The sequence below is a fragment of the Mchenga conophoros genome, linkage group LG22, assembly GCF_057382185.1.
Source record: "Mchenga conophoros isolate Kocher_MC1m ecotype Shallow Benthic linkage group LG22, M_conophoros_male_GT1.1, whole genome shotgun sequence".
NCBI lineage: Eukaryota > Metazoa > Chordata > Actinopteri > Cichliformes > Cichlidae > Mchenga > Mchenga conophoros.
This window is the reverse complement of record NC_140546.1, coordinates 6,164,299-6,187,691: the sequence shown is the minus strand read 5'-3', so window position 1 is coordinate 6,187,691 and position 23,393 is coordinate 6,164,299. Positions and strand designations below refer to the sequence as shown.

At 40.3% G+C, this 23,393-nt stretch overlaps 1 protein-coding gene across 2 annotated transcripts in view; it reads left to right on the top strand.

Annotated features, from left to right (window-relative positions):
• shisa7b (shisa family member 7) overlaps positions 1-23,393 on the top strand; it is a 51,310-nt gene that overhangs the window by 8,770 nt on the left and 19,147 nt on the right. For both annotated transcript variants that reach the window (XM_085261626.1, XM_085261625.1), the window contains exons 3-6: positions 12,453-15,533; positions 18,753-18,992; positions 19,635-19,751; positions 20,726-20,868. In XM_085261626.1, the coding sequence (XP_085117752.1) occupies positions 15,121-15,533; positions 18,753-18,992; positions 19,635-19,751; positions 20,726-20,868 (913 nt within the window). In that variant the 5' untranslated portion in view covers positions 12,453-15,120. The remainder of the gene's footprint in view (positions 1-12,452; positions 15,534-18,752; positions 18,993-19,634; positions 19,752-20,725; positions 20,869-23,393) is intronic.

Sequence of the window (23,393 nt, the reverse complement as noted above, 5' to 3'; positions counted from 1 at the left end):
ATACGGCATCCCATAATAATAACTGTTATACTTTTATTATTATTATTATTAATAATAATAATAATAATAATAATAATAATAATAATAGTAACAACAGTTTAATATCCCTTATAATTATATTTAAATATTATAATTAATTATATATCCTTAAAATTAATATTATCAAGCAACATTCTTCTATTTTTTCCTATAAGGTGGCTTTAAAATCAAAAGGTACTTATAGATGAGCAACAACAGGTACGTCTTATGCCTCTGAAAGTTCTTATCGCTATCAGATATCATGATTTTATCATGTTGCCTAGCAACCACCTACCATTGGGCTAAAATGACCCATTTGCAGCCTTCAAGCATCTATAACACCTTGTAAAACCATCGTAGCCAATTTCAGTTTTACAAAATAAAAACTTTAAAACTTGAATTGTGCATGATATAGTATGTGAGTGAAGCCTGTCACTGCTAGTGGCAACAATAAACCAGACCATGAGCGTGTCTTTGGCCAAGTACCTAGGTGTCTACAACACCGGTACCATAATAAAGCTATACCAAAATCTGAGGGACTCAGGATACATACCAGGCGTGGATAGGCTGTGGAGGTTGATAGAATAGAATAGTTCTTAAAAATGGAGAAACTGCCAAAAATCCAAAGGGAAGAGGAACACAGTAATAACAACTTGTACTACAGTGTTGCTACCCTGGATGCTTGAGGAGACCTCGGGCCAAAGCAAAGACAAAGAGGGCTGAATAGATCATTTCAGCCTTGTACAGAAATGGTGTTATGAAAGCCCGTGGTAGATTGACTACCAGGGCTGCCATGCCCATCACACCAAACCAAATGGTGACTGTGTGTATGATGGTACAAATAGTCTTGGTACTCTATGCGGGTGTGTACTCATTGGGAGTTAAGAGTTCCTACTGGAAAAAGTAACTCTTAAGGACAGGAGGAGTCCAGAAAGGATCTGAAAGACAAGTCAAGTCGTGCTTGAGGAGGTTGATCCCTGAAAGCTAGAAGCTAAAAGGAAGGTGAAGCGAATATTCTAGGAAACTAATAAGAACATGTATGAACTGAAAAGCTGACATCAAGGTCCTGGAAGAAATAACTTATTACAAATACCTTACATCTAGCAACCACCTAACAAATATACAGATCAAACAATACTGGGCTAATCTAAATGAAACATATTGGAATGTAAAAATCAGAACAATAATAAAAATAAGATGATTTTTGAAATAGGATAAATTCCAATCAAAAATCTGAATGTAGTAAAATTAAGTGTGTCATTAAAGTAAAATAGCTCAATAAATTCAGTAAAGCAAAATAGAATAAATAAAAGTAAAAATGTCTAAAATGTTCTTCGTCAAAGACTAAACAATGAATCAGTTAATCAAGAAAACAACAGGAATATTATTTCCATCTACATCTCATTTGGTTTATTCAGCATTAACTACTCAAAAAGGCAGGATTTTATCTCTGCTGCATTGATTTTGTGTCTTGCAGGACCTTCGCTTGATAAGCATGCAATGCATTTTTCAAGGTTCTGTTGGAATTAATCCAAATACTGTGCAAAAAAAGAGAAAAGGGAAATGCTATATGGCTCTAAAGGCTTATCCAACAGGTGCTCTAACACCAGCTACGAATTTAAAACATGTAAAAAATAAATGTATACCTCAAGCAATTCAGCAAGCAAGACAAACCAACACGTATCAAGTCTTTATCAGCGTCTCAGGCCCTGATGAAAATCGTTTATCCTGGATGGAGTGCCTCAGAAACTCCCAAACACTGTGAGCTAGTCCCTTTATGTTAGGATGTGGCATTTTCATGGTGTGTGTCCCGAGGAACTGGGACACGAAGATATACAGCGACTCTGTGAAAGTAGGCCAGATGGACCACAGTGAATGAACAGGATTTGTGTTCCTGTGCAGAACTTTAGAAATGAATGAATTTCACCAAATATCACTTAAAGTGAGACAAAGGAAATCATTTAGACTTTATGATTCATAGATCAGGTTTTCCTAATGCTAAAATGTATCTTTGTGGAGTGACTGACACACATGTAGGCTTGATTGATTGTTCCACATATAGTTATCACAATAAGTCCATGTCCCCTTACCTAAATGGACTCAATGCATTTCCTGTTGTTTATGTTTTTTACTCCTCTTACATGCTGCGGCACAGAAAGAGAGAAACACTTCTCTTTGTAACAACGGTGAGGAGAATAAAATATTTAAAAGTTGGAAACACGTCCCTAGAGTCAGCGCTGACAGTGTTTTGCATGTAAATATGGAAACGCAAATGTCCATAAGACAGAGAGAAACACAGTAGTTCATCTCTCTGTGCCAGGTGTGCTAGTCATTATAGCAGCATAAGCCCACACACAGAGGCGACTTAATTATATATAAATGGCTTAATGATTGTAAGTATCTATTAGGCAGCTGATTGTTTAGCTGTAGGAACTGTCAGTCACAAGTTCCTGTTCAGAGCAGGGGTGGATTTAGTGATTAGCTTTTAATTCAATGCAGTTCTGTTGAAGTTTGTTGCTCAAGAACGTTAATTTGTATACAGCACGTATGAGAAATGCAATCAATATAGATTGCATTTTTCCTCTTAAAAAATATAGAATAATGAAAAGTAAAGTTCTGATACGCCCGATGAGACTTTTCCATTGCTAGTTTGTAAAGTGACGTTTAAATGTTTGGCTGCTCTTGTCTGAGGGGGAGTTGATCCGGTCATAGAGAAGTTTTAGGATACTTGAATGTATAACACGCCCACAACGAAGATGCATTTGGAAACTGAGTCATGATCATCACAGCCTTTGGTCGGGTGTTTCCGAACTCAAGGACTCTCTAAATGCAGCGCTTTAGTCACGGTAGTTTTGAAAAAGAATTGGATAACAGTGCAGCTGGGCTAACAGTCGCACTACAAAGGCTGAAGTTTCAGGCAAAAAACAAAAGTGACAAAGGCAATTTTCACATCATCCGTACAGGCATGTTTTCTTCTTGGAAATGAAGCTGTGAGCTGTAGTTTGTAATAAGCAATACATTTCCTGATTGTAATAGCGTGTGCTAATAGCGCTAATAGCGTGTTCTTTTACAGTTCAAAATGGTTCCTTCCTTCAGTTCATTCTCTAAAACTCTAAGTTTTAGCTCCTCCCCTTTAAGCCAGCTGTCTTCTGATAGGATGCCCCTCATAAACAGCAGCTGTGTGGGGAGTGTTTGAAGCTGATTCCTGGAGTCAAATGCGAGAAGTTAAATAAAGTTTCATTAAAGCTATGTGCTGCCTGTAAAATGAAACTAAATCTCACAGTTATCGACCCGAGTGTGCTCTGTTTGTATTTTGCAGGTCTAAATATGCTTTGTTAAACTGTGTTGTAGTGGATCAGCCCACCAAACACCAGATTACTCAGCTCTGAAATAAATCATTATAACATTATGTTGTTTCATTGCGATGAGAGTTAATGGAAGCATGAGTCTCTCATAATACTCCCGACTCCGTGTTATCATCTGAAAACTAGGCTACATTAATGGATTTTATTTTTAAACCAGTTTTATTCCACTGCTGCATCACAAGGGCAGTGCACTGACCTTTATGGCCCGAGTTCACTGCAGCGACGGCTCTGCCAGCTTCGCCCCGGCCCACATTGCGATACTGAGCCATATTGCTCCTGTTTCTGCTGCATGCCCTCATGCACTGGAACTTTTCCCATCAGGCTTCAGAGAGACGGAAGTGTAGTGAATGGTGGGAGGAAAGGGAGAAGAATGGGGGGGGGGGGGGCAGAGGAGTTAAAGGGAGATGGTGTAAAAAAGGGAACGAGAATGATTTGAAACTAGTGAAGATGGATGGGAGAAGAGGAGGGAGGAGGAGGTGGAGGAGGAAGACAGTGAATGAGAAAAAGGAATCATGTATATATATTTATAAAAAAAACTCCTGAGAGATGACAGCCGACCGACATGGTTGATACGGACGCAAGTCAGCGGAACTGACTGAAACCGTTGCAGAAAACACACAAAAAAGACGATCCAGATAATAACAGGAACAAAAGTCGTTATTTTTCTTCTTCTTCTTCTTGTCCTCTTGTTTTTTTCTTTTTCTTGCTTTCTCTCTTTTCAATGCTGCAGTGCTATTCTGAGAGAGATGCTTCAGCCCACGCTCTGTCGGAGAGGGAGGGAGTGAATGGATGGAGGGATGAAGAGGAGAGATGGAGTGTGTGCACATGTGTGTGTTATGGGGAGGTGGAGCGGGGGTCTGCTGCACTAACTCGTTGCCTGTCAGGGAGCGTCTGTGTCTTTAAAGCTTGTGTGTTTCTGTAAAGGAGGAAGTCAGGCAGGCATGAAGCAGCGGGACAGACATACAGGGACATATACACACATACTGTAAGCTGGAGGCAGCCATCAGTGCTTAAGTATTTGTGTGTGTTGATACATAACACAAAATGATATGCTTATAACTATCGCTGTCTCACAGTAGATCATGAAATTCCCACAACTTTCAATCTATTGATTTCTGTTTCTGGATGCAAGTTTTCCATGTTTTCCGTGTTCTTGGATCTGATTTTTTTTTTTATCTGATCGATCTCAGTGTGGTGGCTCAGTGGTTATCAGTGTTGCCTCACAGCAGGCGGGTCCTGCTTGCAAACCGTGGCTCGTTTTTGTAGAGTTTGTATGGCTTCTATTCATGAGTCTATTTTCTTGCCTGGGTTTTTGCTAATTTTTTGCCACTGCAGGAAATCAGGGCAGGAATGGAACAGCCCTTGTAATTGGTTCTTGGAGCCTGTGTGCAGTGTGTGAACCACCAGATGGATGCCCCAGTCCCCACTGACATGCTCGTTTAGCTCATCCTATAACATAAGTACCAAAATGAGGGAATTCAGTTGTTTCAAGATGGCTCTTGGATTGTTTGACTTTGGATGAAGTGATATTTTACAACAGCTTTGATTAAGACGTCTGTTCTAAGTTAGAACAACAACTGAGGGAACATTGGTTACATATCATAACCTCCGATTATGTTTATAGCTGATGGTTTCAGGCTGTAGGGATGCTATCTATCTACATCTATTCTTCTGTCCTATTAATTTGTTCTTATTACTTGCTTCAAACTTGAGATTGGTTTAACTCAGCTCCCTGCTCCCTTTTTTGTTCAGGGCTGCTCAGGAGGTAAATGTTCTCCTACAGGGCTGGTTTCTGCAGTCAGAACACACAGAAAGCTGCAGGTATCTAAAACAGCTCACAGTATCCTTTGGCAAAGTGATGCTCATGACAGAGTTTGGGCCAAGTGGCTAATATCAGTGTTTAAAATGACAGCCAGTAGCAAATACTGTCAGGTTTGTTTTGTTTGGGTTGTTTTTCTGTTGCTGAGCAGATGAACCATCAATATAAAGTGTGGTGCTTGCATGTCTTTGCTCTATTCTGCACATTTAGCCAGCACGAAATCAATGTGGCACCAAAGTTTAACATCAGCAGGTTAAATGTCATCTCATTTCCTGATTTTTGTCCAGAAAACATCCAACTGATATCTTACTGCAGCTCTGATATGATCACTTTCAACAATTGTCCATGTCTGAATGCATCCTGTAAAGATTCAAAAGGAAAATACAAATGCCTGGATTCATTTTTTAAAATAAATTTTGGCTGTTTGAGAATGACTTTGTTCTCCTGTGAGGGCTGGAGACCTCATATCTCCCTGTGACCGGGGATTAAGTGCTCCATATGTGCCTACTGAACTATAGGTTATCTGGTTCATGGTAAATGAAGCACAATATGGCCGAGAGTCGACAGACTGGCACCACGCCTCTGAATGTTTGCATCACTCAGGGAGGCATTACTCATACATTTAGGTTTTGTAACACAGGGTGCTTAAAATAACTGCATTTTGAAGTACATTTTCCTCAGGATTACAGCAGTTGGCATAAATTACTGTAGATAATGTTCATTGAAATTACTGAATTTCCCAGAGGAACCCACCTGAGGGATTAATAACGTTTCATCTAATCTATTGGAAAAGATTAGAGTAGAATATTAAAGATTCTGATAGATTATTATAGTACTTTACTAAAACTAAATTCTAAGTCGAAGGTAAAATTCACTACTTCATATTAATGCCAAACCAGTTACACTTGACGGTACTTTTCTCTTGTATTTATGAGTCTAATATCGATGTACAATAGTTTCCCATAATTCACTGCATGAAGGAAATAAAGGAGCTACTGAAGGGCGCTTAAAACAGCAAGATTAATTAAAAACATTGCCTTTGAGAATCAGAAATCATTCCCTGCTAGCACAATACAATAGGGATGGAGTCCCTCGTTAGAGAATCACATTCTATCTAATAACGTTTATATCGCAGCTTCAGTTTATTTCAGATCTTAAAAGATAAAAATTTGGGGGATAATTTACCAAACCGGCATCCTGATAGGAATTTAAAGCTTAAGCTGCAGGTGATGTTCCTCCCTGCTTCCTGTCATATCACCCACTGCTGCTAAACAGTGCACTGCATCCACATAGAAACGGTTATATAAATTATACATACTGCATATTTTAGTGTGCAGGATGTAAATGGGACACAGCTGTACTACACCATCCACTATGTTAGTATTCTGGCGCGCACTCTTGGCAGGGAGGCAGTGCTGCAGGTATACAGGCAGCAGGACAAATCCATACATGTGTGCACCACACACAGCAAGACGAATGGCCGAGATCAGCAGGAGGACAGGAAAAGCAGGGAGACCAGCAGGGGTCTATGCAGATGGACAGATTCGCACACAGAGGCAGGTAGAACAAGAGCAGCTCGGGCACATGCAGGAAGATAGGAAGACACGGTGGGCAGAGAGGTCGCCGCGTGGCTGGAAGATGGAACAAAGGTCCTAATTTTTTAATAGCGTGTGTGTTTGGCTGCCTTAATGCCGCTCTGATTTCCTGTTTGGAATCGTTTATCTGCCGTGTATTGTAGGAAATGTTTCATTAGGAGGTTTAAACAGGGCACACAGGACATTTTGGAGCCATTTCCTTATGTTGCATTATATTCCTGACCGCTCTTTCACTGCAAATTTGACCCTTAATCACAGATTAATGCACAATAACAAGCAGCATATCCTTTGATAAACACGCTCGCAATGAATTTAAAATCCCCTCACTTTGACTTCCCAGAGAAGAGCGCAGTGTTAACCCCGCCATGTTAATCCATGAAGTCTGGACATCTTTATTTCTGTGCACGTTTTCACAGATTTTGATTTTTTATTATTGAATTAATACTCTTACTGCCTAGAAAGCCAGTGGAAGTCAAACTATTTGTCAGCGGAGGCTTCTTAATTACAACATCTGAGGAAGCGAGTCGGAAAAGCCCCCGGAGGGTCGAGGCACGCTGATGTGAAGCCAGGCTGTCAGGGCAGCAGAGCGCCCAGAACTTTCCAGCAGAGAGGACCGCGTTATTGAGGTTACTGTGACTCAAGAAATAGTTCCTGTCAGCTCTAACCCTAACCCTGGAACATTCTGTTCTCTTATACTCTTCTCTTCAACCTTTTATATTTAATAATTAATTCTGTTTTTCCTCTTCTTCTTTTTTCACTGTTGCTTGTTTTGCCTTTGGAGCTTTTGTTGGCTGTAGGTATTGTTGTTTCTCTGGGGACTGATTCTTGTCCTGCTGCTGATCTCATTTTTCTTTGCTCCAGAAAGAAGCAACAGTCAGATGTAGAAATAAAACAATGGAGGTATTTTCACAGAGTTTGAATTAAGAGAGTAACCTAAAAATGAGTTAGGTCAGGACTTTTGTGTTTAGTTATTTCCCGCAAACCCGTCTGAACCCTGTGGCATACCCTACTCTGGAACCCACGTGCTCCACAATTGTAACTACATGTCAGGTCCACGACACCCGAGCAGTCTGATCATGATGTTTATGTCACTCAGGCTTGCAGTGGTACAATCCTGGCTTGACTCCTTTTTTCTAACCACTTTATCTCAGACGTTGTGTTTTCAGTAGAAGAAACATTTTGTCACTCATCCAAGTCAGAATCAACTTTCTGGGATTTTCTTACCTGGATGATTGAGCATCAAAATGTGATCAAATGTCATGAGGTGATGGAAGGGTGTGAAGGAGGACAGTAAAATAAATTGTATTTTCTAATTTTTTCCTTCCAGAGATGTGATCCAGTGTAATTCTTTTTCTCTTCCATGTTTAGGATTTCAGTGACTGAACTAAAATTCCCTCCATCCATCGTTTCTCCAAGCTGACCCAAAGTAAAAATTAAATCATGATGGTCTTAACAGCTGTAATCCATGAATGGCTATTACTAATGGAAACTGAATTATACACCTTAAACCTTAAACACACTTTGTTAAACTCACATGTGGAACTTAAATCTATCCTCTTCACACAACGTGACATCTCAATAAAAGGCAGGTTTGATTTCAGCCGAGTTCAGCTGAGGGTTTAACAGCCTGTTAGTGAAGTCTAAAACATATCTGCAGGTTATGGCATGAAGTGCAAATGCATCTATAAGTAGCATGTACATGATTTGTCCCACTTTTTTATTTGTTCTTTCTGGTCAGAGGGTGTGCTGTTATTATGGAATTTAATTATCTCCTTTCCATCTCATGAACGATGCTCCAGTGTATCCTCTGCTAAAGGAGGTAATAGACGTGTGGAAGAACATTTCTTTAATGTTTGGAGAACTGATTATTCAGTTCTGCTTCCTGTTTTATTCTGAAGTCTTGTTTTTCTTACACTTCCGTGGGTTGGATTAGTGTCCTCAGTATTCACACCTGCAGATGTTCTCCTTTCTTTGCTCTTTTTTGTTACTCAAGCTTTGCAGCCAGCTTTCATGTTTCCTCGTGTGCAACCTTCTGAAGTGTTTACTGCACTTTTGCCTGTTTCTCTATTGGATTGTTCATCCTGCAAATTAATGTGGAGTCTGTCTTCCTCAAAAACTGTTCATTTGGATTTTTAACTGGCAGTCAGAACATCTGACTTGTTCCTCAATGGAGACTTATTACAGGGAAGATCACAAAGTAGCCTATTACAAATATAGTCTCAGAGTCAGTTATCTAACTGTAAAAGGCAAATCATTAATGAAGCTTCTCCAGAAGGGAGGGAATTGATTCTACTACTTGACTCTACAAATTAAAAGTTGGCGTCCTGGTTAGTCAGCAGCTAACTATTGAAATAAAGATGTTTTAGTAGTTAGCAAGACCTCTTTTCTATTATACACCGATTTTTTTTAACCCAATTTTAAGTGTTCACACTTTTGGACTAGTCAGCTAGATATTTTCCTCTCTCATTTAACCGTGCTGCACAGCAGTGTACGTTTTCATTGTGAGGCATGTAGTGGCATATGTCAGGCGAAGCGCCAGGATTTTGATTTTGGAGGTGCCAGAGTAATTTGGGGCTTCTAATTACAGAAGTTAAGGTTTGTATTCTAAGCTGCATTATAAACAAGAGTTCGCCACAGCAAATAGTTATTAATATGCTGGAATTGTTCCTGGTGTGACCCCAGAGTGATTTTTCTTTATTACAGATGGATACACGCACGTGTATAAATTAAGAAAACAATACCTGATCTGTTATTATTTTTTCTGTGGATTATGAAGACTAATATTTGCTGTCCATTCACGTAAACACTGAGATCCAAAATATATTTAGATCCTTTCCTAGTGGAATAACTGTAGATAGCAGCACACTGGGTTATAAATGAATGAACTGATTAGAATAAAAGCTGCCTTTGCTTTCAAGGAGAAAATAAAACTGGATGAAATTTTCTATTTTAACTCTTGTTTTGTTTGTTCTATCAGTTTTTTTTCAATATTTTGCTCCCTTCCTGTAATAGAAAATGTTGTTGCATCATTGAGTGACTCCATTCTTCTTCTAACCCCTGAGTTGCATCCAGTGCAGCCAGACACTGACCCAGTGAAGAAAAACCCTTAATACTCTTTCTTTCTTTCTTTCTTTCTTTCTTTCTTTCTTTCTTTCTTTCTTTCTTTCTTTCTTTCTTCTTGTTCTTCTTCTTGTTCTTCTTCTTGTTCTTGTTCTTCTTCTTGTTCTTGTTCTTCTTCTTGTTCTTGTTCTTCTTCTTGTTCTTCTTCTTCTTGTTGTTGTTGTTCTTCTTGTTCTTCTTCTTCTTGTTCTTCTTCTTCTTCTTCTTGTTCTTCTTCTTCTTCTTCTTGTTCTTCTTCTGAAAGTAAAACACATTTAGGCTTTAGTTGATTTAAATACTTTAAACACTTTGATAACTTAAAATAAAACCTAAGAAAATACTTCTCAGGGACAATTTGGCCATTAAGCTCCTCATCCACAGCCCCGTAGAGACATTTAATTCTCCATCTTCATTTCTGCTCTCTGCTCCTGCTCTGACAGTTATATGAAGTAGGATAATATAATGATCCCCGATTCCCAGATCAGAGATTTGTTACATGTGCATATGAAGAATAGCTGATGCATTGAATAACCTAAATAATATCTGTTTGTTTGTTGCTTTACATTAGTTTGTCACTGCATTATAATGCCATGTTTTTTATGAAACTTGCATGTTTTTTTAAACAAGATGACTGTAGACTTTGTGATGTCACAGGAAATAAATGTCAGTCAGAGCAGATTTAAGTGTAAACTGCAAGCATTAATTAAGAGCAAGAAAATGAGGGTGCGTTAGATTTTTTTTTCCTGAGAGCGCTCTTATGCATGCCTCCCACTCCCAACACTGGAGGCCTCATTTTGCAAACAGAACACACACACACAAACACACAGACACACATCTGTGGTCTGTCTTTCCTCTGTCCTTCTGTCAAATGAGTCCATATGGCATCTGTCATGTCGTCTGCTCTCTTTTTTATCAAAGTCACATCACAGCTGCTCCCATCTCCTCTGTCAGCTGATGTTTTTTGTGTATGTTTGTGTGCTGTAGCTCCTTCAGCTGAGCACAGTTTCAGTGTCAAGAAGCTGTACTCAATGCAAGAGTAGTATAGGAAATTACCACCAGCCTCCTGGCTTGTTTCGCAGTTGCCCTAATAACGGATTTCCTGCCTAAATTCAATCTCAACTTAAATTCTAGGGTTTTGTTTCTTGACACAGGAAGTAACAAAGCCAGTCTCAAAATCTCCTTGTGAACAGAAGAAAAAGGTGTGCAGCATTAACCCCTCCATCGTGTAAACATTTCAGACCAGGAGTGGTCATTTTAAATGAGCTGTGGCCTTGTTTTGACAATATAGAATAGAATAGAATAGAATAGAATAGAATGCCTTTATTGTCACTATACAGTTGTTCAGTGAGATACAGAGCATCTCCAACAGTTCTGCAGCACTATATACATATGAGCAGTATTAACAGAAACAAAATATATGAAATGTAAAAATATACAATCTGATGTAAAAAAGTAAATATGTAAATAAATAGTGTGATGTATATACAGTTCGGGTTATTGCACATAGAACATGGTATTGCACAGTGGTGGTTTATAGGGGGAAATGGGAAAATGGAGGGATGGGACTGTGTTATCGGTAAGTGTATGAGTTAAGGGTGGTTATGGCCTTTGGGAAGAAACTGTTCTTGAGTCTGTGGGTCTTTGTGTTGATGCACCTGTAGCGCTTCCCTGAGGGAAGCAGGCTGAACAGGTTAAAACCAGGGTGGGAGCTGTCTTTGATGATGTTTGCTGCTCTGCTGAGGCAGCGGGAAGAATAAATGCCCATCAGGGAGGGAAGAGAGCAGCCGATGATCTTCTGTGCTGCCTTGACTACACGCTGAAGTCTCGCTCTGTCCGCCTTAGTGCAGCTGCCGTACCATACTTTGATACAGCATGTTGGCAGGCTTTTTTTGGGGGGGGGGCTAAAAGCTTTTTTCCGCCTGTTCCCAGTGTTGTCTTTCGCTCTGTGTAGGGGGAGGAGCTTATGCACATGGTGAAACAGAGAGCAAAGCAGAGGAGACAAGCTAGCACAACCAAAAAGAAAAAATGCTTTGCTCGGTGCACACACCTCACAAGTATAACAGCAAATTCTGGTTGGAAACAGACACATTTTAAACATGCCACCAAACCCTAATATTACTAATATAGTTAATAATATAGTAATATTAGTTCAGCCACTAATAAATACATAGATGAAGTGCCTCTCTCTTGCTGTGTTAACCTGCTGCCACGTTGCTGCTGTGCTGCTGTGGTCAGATTGCAGAAGTAGTTCTTGTTTTGCAGTGAAGGTCATCCTAACCAGAACTTGCAGCGGGTGGAGCGCTGGTTCATGTGGCAAGGCTGCAGAGCAGAGCGAGGACTGCCAGCTGCAGTCTATGAATGTGGAATGCAACTTGATTAGCTTGGCCATTTATTTATTAAGCACAAACAACTTGGTTTAATTCTGAAAGCATCCTTTCACAGCATGCCCATCCCCCACCATAAGTTGAGTATATCTCTGTGGAGACGCTGCACCAATAACAGCCATCTCAGCAAAACGTCTTACAACACCCTGTGTTTCCTGTTCTTATGTTGCAGTGTGAAAGCCGGTGAAGAAGTGGACGCGAACCTGTGAGAGACGGGAAGACTTGAAGAAACAGAGTAAAGGATCTGATCCGGACCGTCCCTGTGCCAAGTGGAGGTTTTCCTGGAGGACTTTCTCAGCTGTTTTCAGAGCCGAGGCTCTGAACACTTCCTGCTCCTTTTCCACTCTTTTTATTTTTATGTGGTTGGAATCACAATTTCTGACTGCTCTTTTGTTCCAATCACAACCAAAACCAGGTGCCAAACCGACTGTGTCAAGAGAAGAAGCAAAAAAATCTACAACTCTTCATATAAAGAGTTTATTTAGTCACCCAGCTTTGGATACATCACCCACAAATACATTAAAACATCCAACGTCCCATTAAAACCACATTGAATTTCAAGATAACGTCTGTAAAAGTTTATATATCCATTCCGTTTGGTCGATGTTTGCTGCTTTTAATGTTAGAACTTCGTGATTTTTCTCACTGGGGCGGCGATCAGTGCATTATTGGTTCAAAGTGCTTTATAGACAAATCCTCCAGCTGTCGGTCTGCTCATGGTTATGCATAGCAGAGGAGGCGTGTGGTAAGCTGTGATAACTCTGACGGCGTTTGACTGACAGGCAACACGAGCCACGTCAAACAGATAAACAGAGGCAACACCACCGCCACCGCTGCTGCTATCTCAAAGGCTCGGAGGTACGCCGTCGTTTCAGTCTGCGCTGTGAAACACTGTTGACACTTTGCCTATCTCCTTCTTCCAGTCGCTTCTACGAGAGAGGCCTCTCGCCCTTTTGTCGTCTTCTGTTTCTTCCACACGTGGCTCTTGATTACGCCGCGCCGAACAACCTAAAAAGCCCCCTTTATCTACTCCCAGTGACCTCTTACACCTTTTTTGCGTTCTTCCTTTTATTCTATTAAAAACGTGCAATTTAAAACCTTTCACTGTACTTTCATTTTTTGTGGAAGGAAATCAAATTTGTAAAGATATTTAAAAATAACAAAAAAGAACATAACCTAAAGCCATACTGAACACCAGCCATACGAATACATTTACAGAGCTCACGATGTTGAAGGTCTCTACAACAAAGTGATCCTCAGTCACGTCGGTGCACGCACACACACATTCAGGGAGTCGATGAAGAAACTGCTAGTGACCCGAAATTTCATTCCTTTGGATGAAAGAGCGGCTTTGTAAGTTTTTTCTACCTGCGTGTTTTTAGATCGCACAGCCTGTGGTGTCAAGCGTGGCAGTGGTCGTGTCGAGTTCCCATCATCACCCTGCGTTCCTCTGTCTTGACGGATGAATCCGGACAGTTTCATGTCTGTTCTGTGGGCAGAACCTCGCTGCCCTGCTAGAACCGGGCCCAAGCCCTCCTTCGTCCTCTTCTGCTGGGCCAAGCTAAATTCAGAGCAAAGACACTCGCGCGAGGGTATCAAACGCACATAGATCCTCGCTTTGTTCTGTCGTCTCTTCCTGTAATTCATCCACCAGATCCTCGCCATCGATCACTCTTTTGTGAATGCCTTGACACGCTCGCTTAATGAACTGATGTCTGTCCTCCGGTAGCTGCTGGAAGGACTTCTTTCTTATAGATTTGATGCTGCTTAATGCCGTCAGTGATAGTACCTTTATTAGTTGCGCTCACAGCCCACGACTCATAAATTCACCGTTCCATTGTTCGAAACCAAAATTTCAAGCATACTGACCTTTACTGCTCCTCTTCCTCTAAATTCTTTGAAAGGGAGATTTGGTTTATTGGGCAAACTGTGAGCGTGGCGTAAGAGAAGTTTAAGTAACAGCTTGTGCCAAATTTACACGGACTTCCTCGCAGCTTGTTCACCAAACAGAGCTGAGATCTCTAAAGCTGCCAGCACTGTTGTTTACAGACACGAGACACACGGAGCTCGATGTTTAATTTGATTTCATTTCCATGTATAATTTTCACACATTAGTTCTCCACCCAGGACAACAGAAGTGCCAAACTCCGAGAAGAATACACCCAGCGTCTGTGAGAGCTCATTGAATACAAAGTTTACATTCAGCACTAAATGTTTACAGACCACAGTTTTCATTGCAGTTTCTTACATGACTTTTGTGCCATAAACAGCTCCCAGAACACCCTGCATTCAGAGACATAGGACTCTTCTTCTGGACGAGTCATTATACGACGAGTTTACAGTTTTTCATACTCATTTTGTTTACAGAAAACGTCTCAATACTGCCTGTTTTGAAGATTTTAGGCCAACGGACTGTAAAACGGCACTTTGTCGACCGACAGACCAAAATTAAACATTTAATACCTGCTGCCATAAAACAAACCCACATTATTCTCTATTTCTAATCAATTTTAAGTTAGATTACTTTAGGTCTACAGCCATTGTACAGACACATCGCATAGGGCCTAAAAAACTCTAAAAGACCTCAATGTTTACAAACGCTGCTTATGGGAAGGATTTGTATTCAGACGGAAATGTTTACATTCAGATGACGGAGTGACACGCCAAACGCATTCATGAAACACTGCTCGAACAACGTGAATCTGCTGAAATCCAACCCAAGGGATTAGTTCATCAGACTGCAGATAAAACTTTTCGTAATGGAGGGTTTTTTTGGAGGATCTCGCTGACATTTGAAGCTGTTTGTGACTTTTTTGGCTCGAGAACTTTGTGATAAAACAATGACGTCTAAAATATTAAAGGGGATGCTTTGCTTATCCCTTATCCTCTTGCTTTTCTCCTGCCTCGCTGTTTCCACTGTAACCATCACCACTCGGCGACGCGCTGTCGATGGTGATATCAGGACTCTGACCGGCAGGGGCGGCTCTGCTGCTTCTGGTAAAACGAGTACCACCTTGTTCCTCCTGACGGGCTACAAGCCGCCACTCCCACGGCTGCCTGCCGGACCCAAAGTGCCGCCAAAAGCGGCAGAGGTGGAGGACGGGGATGATCCACCGGTCATGGCTGAGCTGCCACCAAAGCCCCTCCCTCAGTCCATGTTGCCAAGGAACGTAACGGCAGCACTGAAGCCTCCCCTCGGTGCGGCCCAGGTGGCTCCAGCCCCGAGACAGCTGGTGGATGTGGACCTGTGCAAGTAATGTTGTCAGAAATTCTGTGTAGTGTTTATCACTGTTTTTGTTAAGTCTTAAAAGCTAATGGAACATGTTTCTGTATGTGGGCTCTTTTAGTTGTGAGAACTTTTAACTAATATCCATAAAATGAATATTAAAGATGAACAAAGTCGAGGCGTTTTAAACAGAAAGCCGATGCAATGGCGGCGCTTTAAACCTGCATTGTCTTAGCTCCAGCAGGGGGAGACTCTTGTAACTGCAGAGAGAAGTTAGCTGTTGTAAAAATCTATGGAAAAATTACTCGCTTGATTTTTAACTAGTTAGTAAATGAGTTTATAATCTCATTTTCTAGCTTTAAGTGTTTTTTTTATTGCATGGCCATTTAAATTATTGTCCCATGTTAGAGTCACTTGAACAGTAAAGAAGGCTGTGCTTTATGAGTCAGGTAACAGTTTTCTCAGGAGTTCTTAATAATTTGGAAAAAGTATACGGCCACATTTTGAACTACTCAGCTGAAACATGATGAATGTTGTGCTGAATTGTGCTAAACTCCATAAGTTTTAGTAGAATGGTTCCAAATTTGAAAAATCTTAGTGACTTTTATACGTCTATGTTGGCTTTATTTTTCAGACTAGGAAGCTGCATTCACATTTTACACTCTCTCTAATCAAATAGGAACGGAATGGGGTTGAGCCCATGTGTGCTGTATGAGCATGCAGTGTCCTTAGTCAGAATTATCCCTTGACTGTAATGTCTTTATTTGAAAGCAGACACTGACGGTCAAAAAACTGAACTCAAAGCTTCAGTACGGGACTTCACCAACCACTGAGTCATATCACAATGCCCACATCCATCCTTTATATACAGTCTATAATTATGTCAAAGAAATGTTACTGGATGAGACATCAGTATGAGCTAACTAGAATTACAGGACACGTAAAAACATCTTTTATTGTTTGAGCAGGAAAGGAGGATAAGTGCTAAATTATTAAGGTAACCTAAAATGAAATCTTTGGACATGGAAACACATTTTTGTCAGCTAAAATCATTCCAAATATCTATATACATTTTATATTAGATACATTTTTGTAACTGTTCCAGAGTTGAAAATTGTGGATGCAACAGTGTGGCCAATCTGTGGGGCTGAAGCCAAGGTCTCGATAATGTATCAGAGCACAAAAGCTTGGATCAGTGTAGCTCTAATCCAAACTATTTTAATCTGTTTTGAAAAACTATACTCCATTAGGAATAGCAGGTCAGCAGAGTGAGCTGTTAAAGCATCAACATGTGTTTTGTCATGGTACCAAGAGAAGCATCCAATTCTTCTACAGCTGACATAACTCATATTCCACAATCGGGTCAGAAATTAAATTCTTAGCAGCTGTTCAGGCATTTTTAGTTCTGGGGTTAAGTTGACATACAAAATGTGAATTAAAAAAAGTAAATTCTAGACAGAAACATCAGATTACATGAACGTAAATGGCTTTTAATAAAAATGTAGTTGAAATATCACGATTTTCCTTGTTTTATATCTTCCGCTGTGCTGAAGTTTTGCTTGTCGTCGAAGGCCTGCGGATCTTTTTATCGCCCTAATTTACATCCATCAATGTGATGGCTTGATCACTCTGGATGCCATAAAAGCGAGGCACATCATGATTCCCCTCCTTCAGCTCGGATCTTCATCTCACAGAAGCTCATATTTTTCACTGAGAGGCGTCTTGCTGTTGCTAAGCAACGTATAATCAGCTCTAAGTCAGATGTGTGTTGGCGAGCCACACGCTACGACTATCAACAGCAGCTACATTCAGGCACAAGAAAGCAGCACGAAGCGCTGCAGTGAAGACAGAGCTCCGTTCTACGTTTTCCTTTGCGCTACTCTGCGAGCCCAAAAAGCTCTCCGCAGAACAAATGCAGGATTTACCTAAAACATTTATCGCCTTTGAGACGACGAGTTTTAGCTCGGAGTGCTCAGAGAGGTCCTGCAACAATAAAGGTAATATCTCAGTCAGGGGAAGTCCATGAAAGGCTTCAAAGCCAGTTCAAAAGCAGTAACAAAAACCTCCCACTGCTGCATCCACACCTAATGTAGAGCCACATAACCCTAATGTGACTGTTATGTTGCCACTCTCCTCCCAGCAAATGACAAGGCAAGACAACAGTGATGTCACATCCTCTGCTTTGGTGGTGTTGTGCTCAGTTGTGCACCTCTCAGTTTTTGTAACCTCACACGGTTTGTGCCGGTACCATCACAGTTTGAAAAAAGGAGACTTTGGACAAAAATGTGATTTCTTTGCTTCAGCTTTTGACTTTTTCTCCTCCTACATCAGCACTGATGTGGAGGTTTTGTCTGAGTGGCGACAATAGCACCCTACATGCAGGCATAAATGCTACAGAGCTTTGGCGATGGCACTGTATAATGGGGCCCCAAAGCCTGAGGCTAGGGCCTAGCCTGGGATGCACCTACGTAAAACTTCAACTACACAATACAGCAACTGCAGGATTATACTGCAACTGCAAATATACCCGAGTAGAATTAAAATAAGCTTGATCACAGTTTTGAAAAAAATGTCCAGTATTTGACCAGTTGATCCATTAAATGGACCCAGCATGACCCTTGACAGTTGTCCTAAATCTAGAGTTTAAAACAGTGACATAAATCTCTGGTCAGACAGCACAGCAGGCAGCTAAACATAAGATCATATAGTGGATAAAGTCTGCAGAAACTGTCGAATAAGCATGATTTTAACACTGAGGAGCAGTAATGTCATATAAACAGTATACTACACATATGCAACACAAAGGCAGCTCACTCAGTTGTTTGCTGGGTATTGCATTCCTGAGATATGGAGTATCACAAACACTTAAAAGAGGCTCAGGACTGGCAGTAAATTTACAAATGGCTTTCAGATTTCACTAATATTTCAAGCTCCAGATCACAGCACTAGGCATCACACCTCTACCAGTTTGTGGACATTCACTCTATTCTGTTATTATTTTTTCACCAGTGTTTTAGTGAAAATAACCATTCTTTTTTTTTTTTAAGAGTTCTGTCTTTAATGTACTTTAATGTAGCGTCAGGAGGTAAAGATGTGGGAGAAGATTGTATTGGCAGAAATCGAAATTATGATGCATGCCAAACGCTCACATCCTGTGAACTTTCAGGGTCAAAGAAGAACCTTAAGCAGCAGAGGCGCGGTACACGACGGCATTAATGGTACGTTTTTACCAACTTTACTCCGCAGGGGTTACTATGATGTGATGGGGCAATTTGACAACTCGTTCAACTGCTCCCAGGGCAGTTACATCTACTGCTGCGGCACCTGCCACTACCGGTTCTGCTGCGAGCACCAGAGGAACCAGCTAGATCAGGATTCCTGCACCAACTACAAGTCCCCCGACTGGGCTGACCCGCAGGTCCCCGTCACTGTGCCCGCGGTGAAAACAGACCCCGACTTTGAGACGTTTCCGCAGCAGAGCAGCAGGTCAGAGTCTGGATGTGTCAGTCACAGAGCCATCAGAGGAAAAGTACAATATATTAGAATCATCTCGAAAGCAAAGATAAATAAAGAGCAGCATAATTTGTCAAAATAACCTCCCGATCTTGACAGAAACAAGTTAATTTAATGAGTAATATTTGCATTAAATGTTTTTAAAAAATAATGTGTTTGCATATTTATTATTTACAGATGAATTTCAGGGGTATAGAGTTGGTATTCTTTTGGATTTTTCATTTTGAGCACATTTTTAAGAAATCAAGGGTAAAAACAAGTTGAAGTAATTGCATAAGCACTAAAATCTTTCTAAAAATTTGTAACACTTTCTGTAAACGCTATTTGTAAAAATAAAAAGTTTGTGCTGTGTGTTAAAAAATTGCTTGAAGAGGAGCTAAAAACTTTTAACAATGAAACAGAGTTCTTGTTTGATCCTGCAACAATGAGGAAAAATAGTATCACCTATGAATTTCTATTGATGCACCCCTAATTGTACTTGAAGTACAATATTATTTCCAATTAAGGCTAGAGACATGAATCGTACTGAAAATTTACTATAAAATGAAAAAGAAGCTGAAAAGCGTGTAGTTTTTCCTGCTGAGTGCCCTGATGTAATTTCTTTTCTATAAACAGCACGGCCTATGTGATCGGAGGTGTGATCTCCTTCACTGTGGTGGTGGCCGTGGGCGTCAGGATTGCCTTCAGCAAGGTGGCTCGTCGACCCCGAAACCGAGACATCAACATGCCCAGGTGAGACTGCTGGACGGGTGCTTGGCTTCTCAGTTTAGACGTACAGCAAAGACACGAAACCCGATGCTATCCACGAGGAGCACAGACGGTGAAGCCAGATTCTGCCAGGCATTAAACGCTGCTAAGAAAAGACCATTCAGAGAAAAAAGTTAAATTGAAATGTCTTTCTAAAAATTCAAATGCAAAACGTATGCTTATGATCAATAAATATCTGTGAAATGTCTGCATATAAAGATGGGTGAAGTCCTAGTTTGAAGAGAATCATCTTAGTCACCTGTAGAGGTGCATATGGCCAACTTGTCAATCACAAGTCATTTCTGCCCTAAAAGGTACTTTAAGTAAGCCATACTATAACTTATAAAATACGCTTGTTGTATTAAACAAGAAACTAGTGACTGAGCCCCTAAACTAGTCAGGAAGGTGTTTACTGAGGTCATAAATCAGGTGACCGGTGGGCTCTTTTTTTCATAGACTTCAATGAACCTGGAAAAGCAGAGGGAGTCTCCCCCTGCTGGCCATTGGAAACAATGCAAGTTTAAGACTTTCAGTTACAGAAATTGTGTCTATGAAACCAATTATTCATGTCTCCTTTTAATCTAGTTGTTGCTATCTTGGTAAATGATTATATATTACACATGCGATTATATTAATATTAATAATAATAATAATAATAATGATCTTCAGCCAGAGGTGAGGTGTTAAAACGTCTCAGTTTGCAGCGGAACATGAAAACTTTTAAGACATGTGAGACTGAGGTTTTAGAAGATTTACAAACAGATCAAAGTGAAACGTAACTGCATTATTTTCAATGATAGGATTGCTTTGGACACATTTGGAAAGTGCTCTGAAGTATAACTGACTGAGAAAATGTTTCCTCCACATGATCTTTTCTCACTATTCTCCTCACATCTGTTGTTCCTCTTGTCTTTCTGCCCTCGTGCTTCTCTCCCTCCGTCCTCCCGCTGCTGCGTCAGATCACTGGTGGATATCTTGCGTCACCAGTCGAGCCCCGTGCAGCAGGGCGAGAGGAACAACAGCACAGTGCTGACGACCACCTCAGACGGACGCACATCCAAAAACCTGTACACCCCCATCCTGCAGATCAAAGACAACCGCAGTGAGTGACGATTATTATATTCAGGTTAAACGAGCATTCGAATGAGGCCAGCTTGTCTCGTCCCCAGTGGAAAAGGTGGTAATTGTCGCTGCTCTTGTTTCAAATATCAGCAACACACTTCTTACTTCAGGTGGAATACATTTGTTGTGAGTGAATTGTTGCCAGATGTTGTTTCATTTAAAAAAGCCCCCTGAGATTATTGTTTAACATCAGTAATCTCAGAGGGTCTTTTGAAATGAAACAACATGGATTCAGACTTTTAAAGGGTTGGCTTCCTGTCTGGATTCACCTTCTGCTCTTTATTACTCAAGTGATCTTGCAAAAATGTATTCATCTGAATTAAAACATAAAAGTATGCATTGAATTTAACAGTTTTTAAATCTGAAAAATAAAATGTTTAGAGATGTGTTTTATTTTTTTAAAGGTTAATTCTCATTCAGCTTTCTATATTTCTGCACAAACATGACCTGCACACAGATGAGCTGAAACATTTTGACCACTCACAGATGAAGGAAATAACTTTGCTTAAATTTGCCCATTGGGAGGATGAGGATACTTCCTGGTCTAACCACTCGCTCAATAGGACACCAAACTCCTTGCAACCAGGAAAATCTTGGTTGTCCAGTGATTGCACTTGGTTTTTTTTCCCAGTCTACAAATGATTGCAGCTAGTTGTTGTTGCAATCAAGCTGGTTACTTTCCACTTTCAATTGTTTTGCAATTGTAGAAGCCACCTGGTGAGCGTCAGTTTGTCTCCAAACAATCGAGGTCCAACTCGGACTGAATGCAGTCACTGACAGACAGACTGGAGAAGGTCTGCAAATAATTGGTGTAATGTTCAAACTCAGACAGACTGCAGAAATGTTGCAAACTTGTCTCCGACACATCTGTTTGCAATCAAGGATCTGATTCACTGGCTGCCATTTAGTTGTTCTCTGCTTATGTTTCTATATAAAAGAAAGGTTATGTCATTTTGCAATCAACTATGTCACTATTTGTGGAGGACCATCTGAGTTTCTATTTAATATGTATGAGCTTCTGGCTGGACTCTGACTGTAAGTAGTTAATATGAAGTTTTCTTAAATTAGGTTTTCCGTGTGTGTAGCTCAGCAACAGATTTGTGATTTTTAACATTTTACCAAAGTTAACTGTGGTTTATCATAAACAGCTTAACTGACATTCAATTGCAAACACACTCACTCCCTTTTATAAATAATTTAAGCCTTTGTGAAGATGACAAGATCATTGGACACAGTTACAATCCTTTTGGTTGTGCCGTCTCCAGCCAGTGTTTTCCGCAGGGTGAGTGTAGCATTTGGGGGACTTTGGCCTGCTATTAATTTGAGCAGTGACTCAGTCACGGTCACCTTTATACCACAGCATGCCAGCACTCTTTTCTCTGCAAAGCACGGGATGGAAACCTGCTTCTGCTGCAGCAGGTACTCCGATTGTTGCAACTTCATAATGTTAGCTTATCCTGAAACACAGACTGTGCAGCTCATCTGTATAACAAGACAAACAGATTTCAACCTTAAGGGAGTTTCCATATACCTACTAGTATCACAGATAACTTTAATAATTATATCCTAAAAAAGCTGTAAGTTATGTATGCACACTCTCTCCACCCTCCCTTCACTCTTCTATTGATTGTAATTTACAGCCAAAATGAGACACAAACATATCATGAAAGTGAATTCTTTTTATCACTCAGGAGAAACAAGATATGTTGCTTAAATAACACATATGGTTAGACTAAGTAGCCTGGGATAGAGTCAAATTCTCACCCTGAATAATTGTTTCAGTCTGCACGAACAGCCAGCTTTGCAGGGTATTATGTCAGGTATGGGAGAAATGAGCACCTTAAGCTGGTTTAGGCACACAGAAAGTACTAACAGGTTAATAGACTGGTGGTCCCAATGTTTTGGCTCATCAGTGTTTTAAAAAGTGTCTTTTAAAGGTTCCTTTATGTTGACTGTCACTTTTTTCTAAATAGTGCTACCACAGGGGGATGTGTTTTATATTTTGTATGAAATGTTCAGGTTGAATCTCATGATTTAAGCTTTAATATAAGAAAAACCTCCACTCCTATTTAGATGCTTATGTTGCCCACACACAGAGGAGCTTTGTGTTGAATCTGCTGAGGAAAAATGCTGCAAACACTAGAACACTAAAGTCAACACGATCATAGAATTAAACGCAGCGTTTGTGTGATTTCACAAAGTTTTTCCTCTCTGGTGATTATCAGAAGGACATGAATGTTTCTGTTTTCTCACACAGGAAAATCACAGAAATGAAACACACACACATTTCTCTCTTTACCTCTGCTTTATCTCTCTGTCGCTCTGTCTCGTCTTTCACTAAACCAGCTCTCTCTTCTTTCAGCCTCTCTAGGAATTCGATTGTTCTCTGACTCTGCAAATAAGGTTGGAAAATTGCAAATTCCAGCCAAGAAAAGATGAAAAATGTGCCAAGTATAGTGGATTTTTTAAATTATTTATTTAGCTGCTCTTGATTCTCTTGAGGTA